The 3,553-nt window shown below is 34.8% G+C and overlaps 1 protein-coding gene across 4 annotated transcripts in view; it reads right to left on the reverse strand.

Moving 5' to 3' along the window:
* Positions 1-3,553, reverse strand: part of LOC106473487 (mitoferrin-1-like) — a 29,831-nt gene that overhangs the window by 11,111 nt on the left and 15,167 nt on the right. For 3 of the 4 annotated variants that reach the window (XM_022401912.1, XM_013934169.2, XM_022401910.1), the window contains exons 2-3: positions 2,142-2,390; positions 1,250-1,475 (exon numbers count right to left, since the gene is read on the reverse strand). In XM_022401912.1, the coding sequence (XP_022257620.1) occupies positions 1,250-1,475; positions 2,142-2,261 (346 nt within the window). In that variant the 5' untranslated portion in view covers positions 2,262-2,390. The remainder of the gene's footprint in view (positions 1-1,249; positions 1,476-2,141; positions 2,391-3,553) is intronic. The other variant, XM_022401911.1, reaches the window with a different exon arrangement.

Here is a 3,553-nt window from a genome sequence, read left to right on the forward strand (position 1 = left end):
GGTGATTTACAGGAAGGATATATTAGCCATGGCCTTAATCAGCCCCAGACAACAATAAGCTCCTTCCAGACCCCGCAGCTAAACCCTAATGCAGACATTAGTGTGACATCAGTCCTGCCAGAAGCCACATTCCAGACATGAATATCAGCAATAGGGGTGATCTAGTACGAAGGAAGCCACAGGAATTCGATGGGAAGGCACCATGGGAAGCATATAGAGCATAATTTGAGCTACTGGCAGAAATGAATGGATGGACAGAGGAGCAGAAAGCTGTATATCTGGCAACGAGCTTGAAAGGACAACCACTGGAAATACTTGGACAGTTGTCAGCAGACGAGAGACACAACTATAGAGCACTGGTAGCGGTTCTAGAACACAAAATCAGTCCGAAGTCTACAGGGCTAGGTTTAGGACGAGATTCCGTGCTAAAGGGGAGAGCTGGCACAGGATTTGGAAAATATGGTACACAAGGCCTACCCAACTGCGCCACCCAATCTCCTCAAGTTGTTGCTGAGGCATCAGTTTGTAGATGCCTTGGACAGTCCACAACTAAAGATACAAGTAAAACAAGCACACCCCTCTACTATGCAGGATGCACTGTCCAGAGCCCTTGAATTTGAATCCGACGTTAAGTCCAGCACAGAGGTACCAAGGTTGGTACAGTCATCAGGATTCAAGACCAGGAAAGGTCAGCTTTCAGAGAGGTTTGAGGGACTTTGCTGGCACTGTAACAAACGAACACAGAGGCATAACAATATCTTACACCTATATGGGTGCAATTACATGCACCACATTCCTCCTCATGCCTATGCATATGGTAATCATACAATCTATACTTTCAACTCAGAAAAAGTCCTATTGCAGTGTTCCACAATTTCAGATTAACAACCCCAGCAACAATTTCCATTATACATACTAGTTTACACAAAGCTCTGTATCATAATTGAAATTAGTATGGTCTCGCTCCAGAAAGGCATGATACAGAAACAGAGTCGAACATGTATAAGCATAACTGAACAATTGTTGAGGTATGTTACCTTTGTCTAAACTAAAGAATTAGAATAAATTTATGACCTTTTTACAAGGGTGCCAATAACTACATGCAGAACACATGCATACAAATGTTGATTAAAAAACATAAAATACTAAAATACAGATATATATATTCTTTTTAGTTATGGAATGGCGAAATTAGCAATTCTTTCAAATCTGACATAGATGCTTGTTTCATTCCTGTGATAAGTCCTACCTTGAGAAATGGGACTATGGGCTCCAGTTTCAGTACCACTGAAAACCCTTTTCATCTTTTCATAGCAAGAAAAGTATAGAGCATGGGCAAAACCTGCTCCAGAAACTACAGCACTCATCCCACGAACAGGACGGAAAATACCTTCATATTTGACCATCTTGTATAAAGCATCTGAGATTGAATGGTATGTGGCTTTTGGATTTGGTTGAAGACTCTGCATCCTAGTCTGGTGAGAAAAAGCCCAAACTACATTTACAAGGTAAAAGCTGAAACATAAAATTATGTATATTAAAGGCATAAAGAGTACAAAAGATATTTATATTAACAGGATTTCAATAAAACGAAATAACTGTGTATAGACATTGTGTAAAAGACATAAGGTCAAATAAATATTGACACAATACAAAGAATTAAAAACTAATGTGTTAACATTATAAGGATTTAATAACTGTGAAATGAGAGTGTGTACTTAACTCTTTCACTGCCATGGTAACATATATGCACCCCAATAGAACAGTAATGTGAGTTTAAAATGTACTACCATGAATACAAGGTATATAAATACTTAAAACATGTATCTTTTTGTTTTTTATTGTATATCTAGAAATAAACCAGGCACTGGGAGAGTTGTTTGTCTATGAATATGGAGTGAAAAAAACCGTTAATATCACCTAAAGAGAACAAGGCAGAATTCAAATGAGAACTTAGAAAAAACAGATGAAATAAAAAATATACAAAAATGAGTAAAAGAAACACAATCTAAATAGAAAAAATAGATACAGTATATATACAAGTTAAAATTAAGTTGATTAAAATGTCTTTGAAGGAACACAAGTGCAGGTGATTTCACACAATTAAGTATGTGTAAATTCAACCCTAAAACAAACCTTACTTTTACAGAGTCTATTGGATATATAAGGCAATGCTCCATAATTCCAGCTGCAGCTCCAGCTACCATATGAGTAGCTACAGTACTACTAGGAAGTAGAGACTCATATTCCTCAAATTCCATTCTGTATTCAACAGTATACACATCAGAAGTAAGGACACTTTAGGATATTTTCTAGCTCTTTCTGTTCCACCAAGGATTGAAAGGAGACTGGAAACTTTACCAAAAAATTGTCAAAGTGAGAGTTGGTACCTATTAAGATTGAATCAACAAATACTACTAAGTGAAACTGTGTTTCTACACAAATGTGAAACTAAAGCTGTTACTAGTTTCAATACTTAACAATGAACTAGTGATATTCAAGAACAAATATGTAATGACATGAATAGCTGCTAAAGCTAAACCCAAAATACCAATTTTTAAATAAAATAAAAATCCAATCCTAAACATGAACTTATAAGTGATAAAAAATTGAGAAACTAAATCAAAGTATTATCAATTAACTTCACAAATTTAATCAATACTGTTTCACTTAGCTTGTGATAAAAATAGTTTTGAAGTTGGCTTTTAATAATTGATACATAATTAGATAAAGTTTTAATTGTTTATTACATAGTTATGAAAAATACACCATAATCTACATGATCTTTAATTACAAGTCCTGGATAACAAAACATTAAACGTACACGTATGACGTGCAACTCATTTAATGTAGTTCTGCAACTGTGTATAAAACACCACAGTTTTCAAAGTCTCAGCAAATCTTTGTGACTTGTGATTACCATAAAGTTGTTTAAAAGTAGAAAAATTATTAGAGAGTTGGAAGAAAATAATACATTTATGATATTAGCTAGTCTAACTGGCAGGTTATTATAACCTGTAAAGAATGGCTAGATAAGGAATTCTACCACAGAACATGTGTATAAAAGGAATGCAGTACCATTCAAGTCTGTCAATCAGTCAGCAAACACTAAAATGACGCCATATAAGATAAGCTTAACATTACCATTTGTACTATCATGACATCAGTAAAACGTGTGTATGCTATGAATCACGAGAAGAATTATGCACTCTGTAGGCTACAAGTTATAATACAGCACAGCATAACATATGAACTTTTTATTTACCCTTGAAACAGAACACTTTCTGGTACCCTGTGGAAGCACATTTACTATACATTTTAAAACACATCTAGTTAACTAATAAATCATGTTTCATTAAATAATACCATTATTAATATACATACAGATCATTTCATAACAACCCTCTCTGATTTACATCAATCATATTGCATAAACTTATTCTAGGCAAAACTACAAGAATAAATAATTTTCATCATTGTTGCGTCAGCGAGGTCACGTGACTAGTGTCACGCCACGTTTTCTAGAAATATCCTGTTCCTTCAAGAATGTGTT

Source organism: Limulus polyphemus, unplaced genomic scaffold (genome assembly GCF_000517525.1).
Source record: "Limulus polyphemus unplaced genomic scaffold, Limulus_polyphemus-2.1.2 Scaffold6215, whole genome shotgun sequence".
NCBI classification, from domain to species: domain Eukaryota; kingdom Metazoa; phylum Arthropoda; class Merostomata; order Xiphosura; family Limulidae; genus Limulus; species Limulus polyphemus.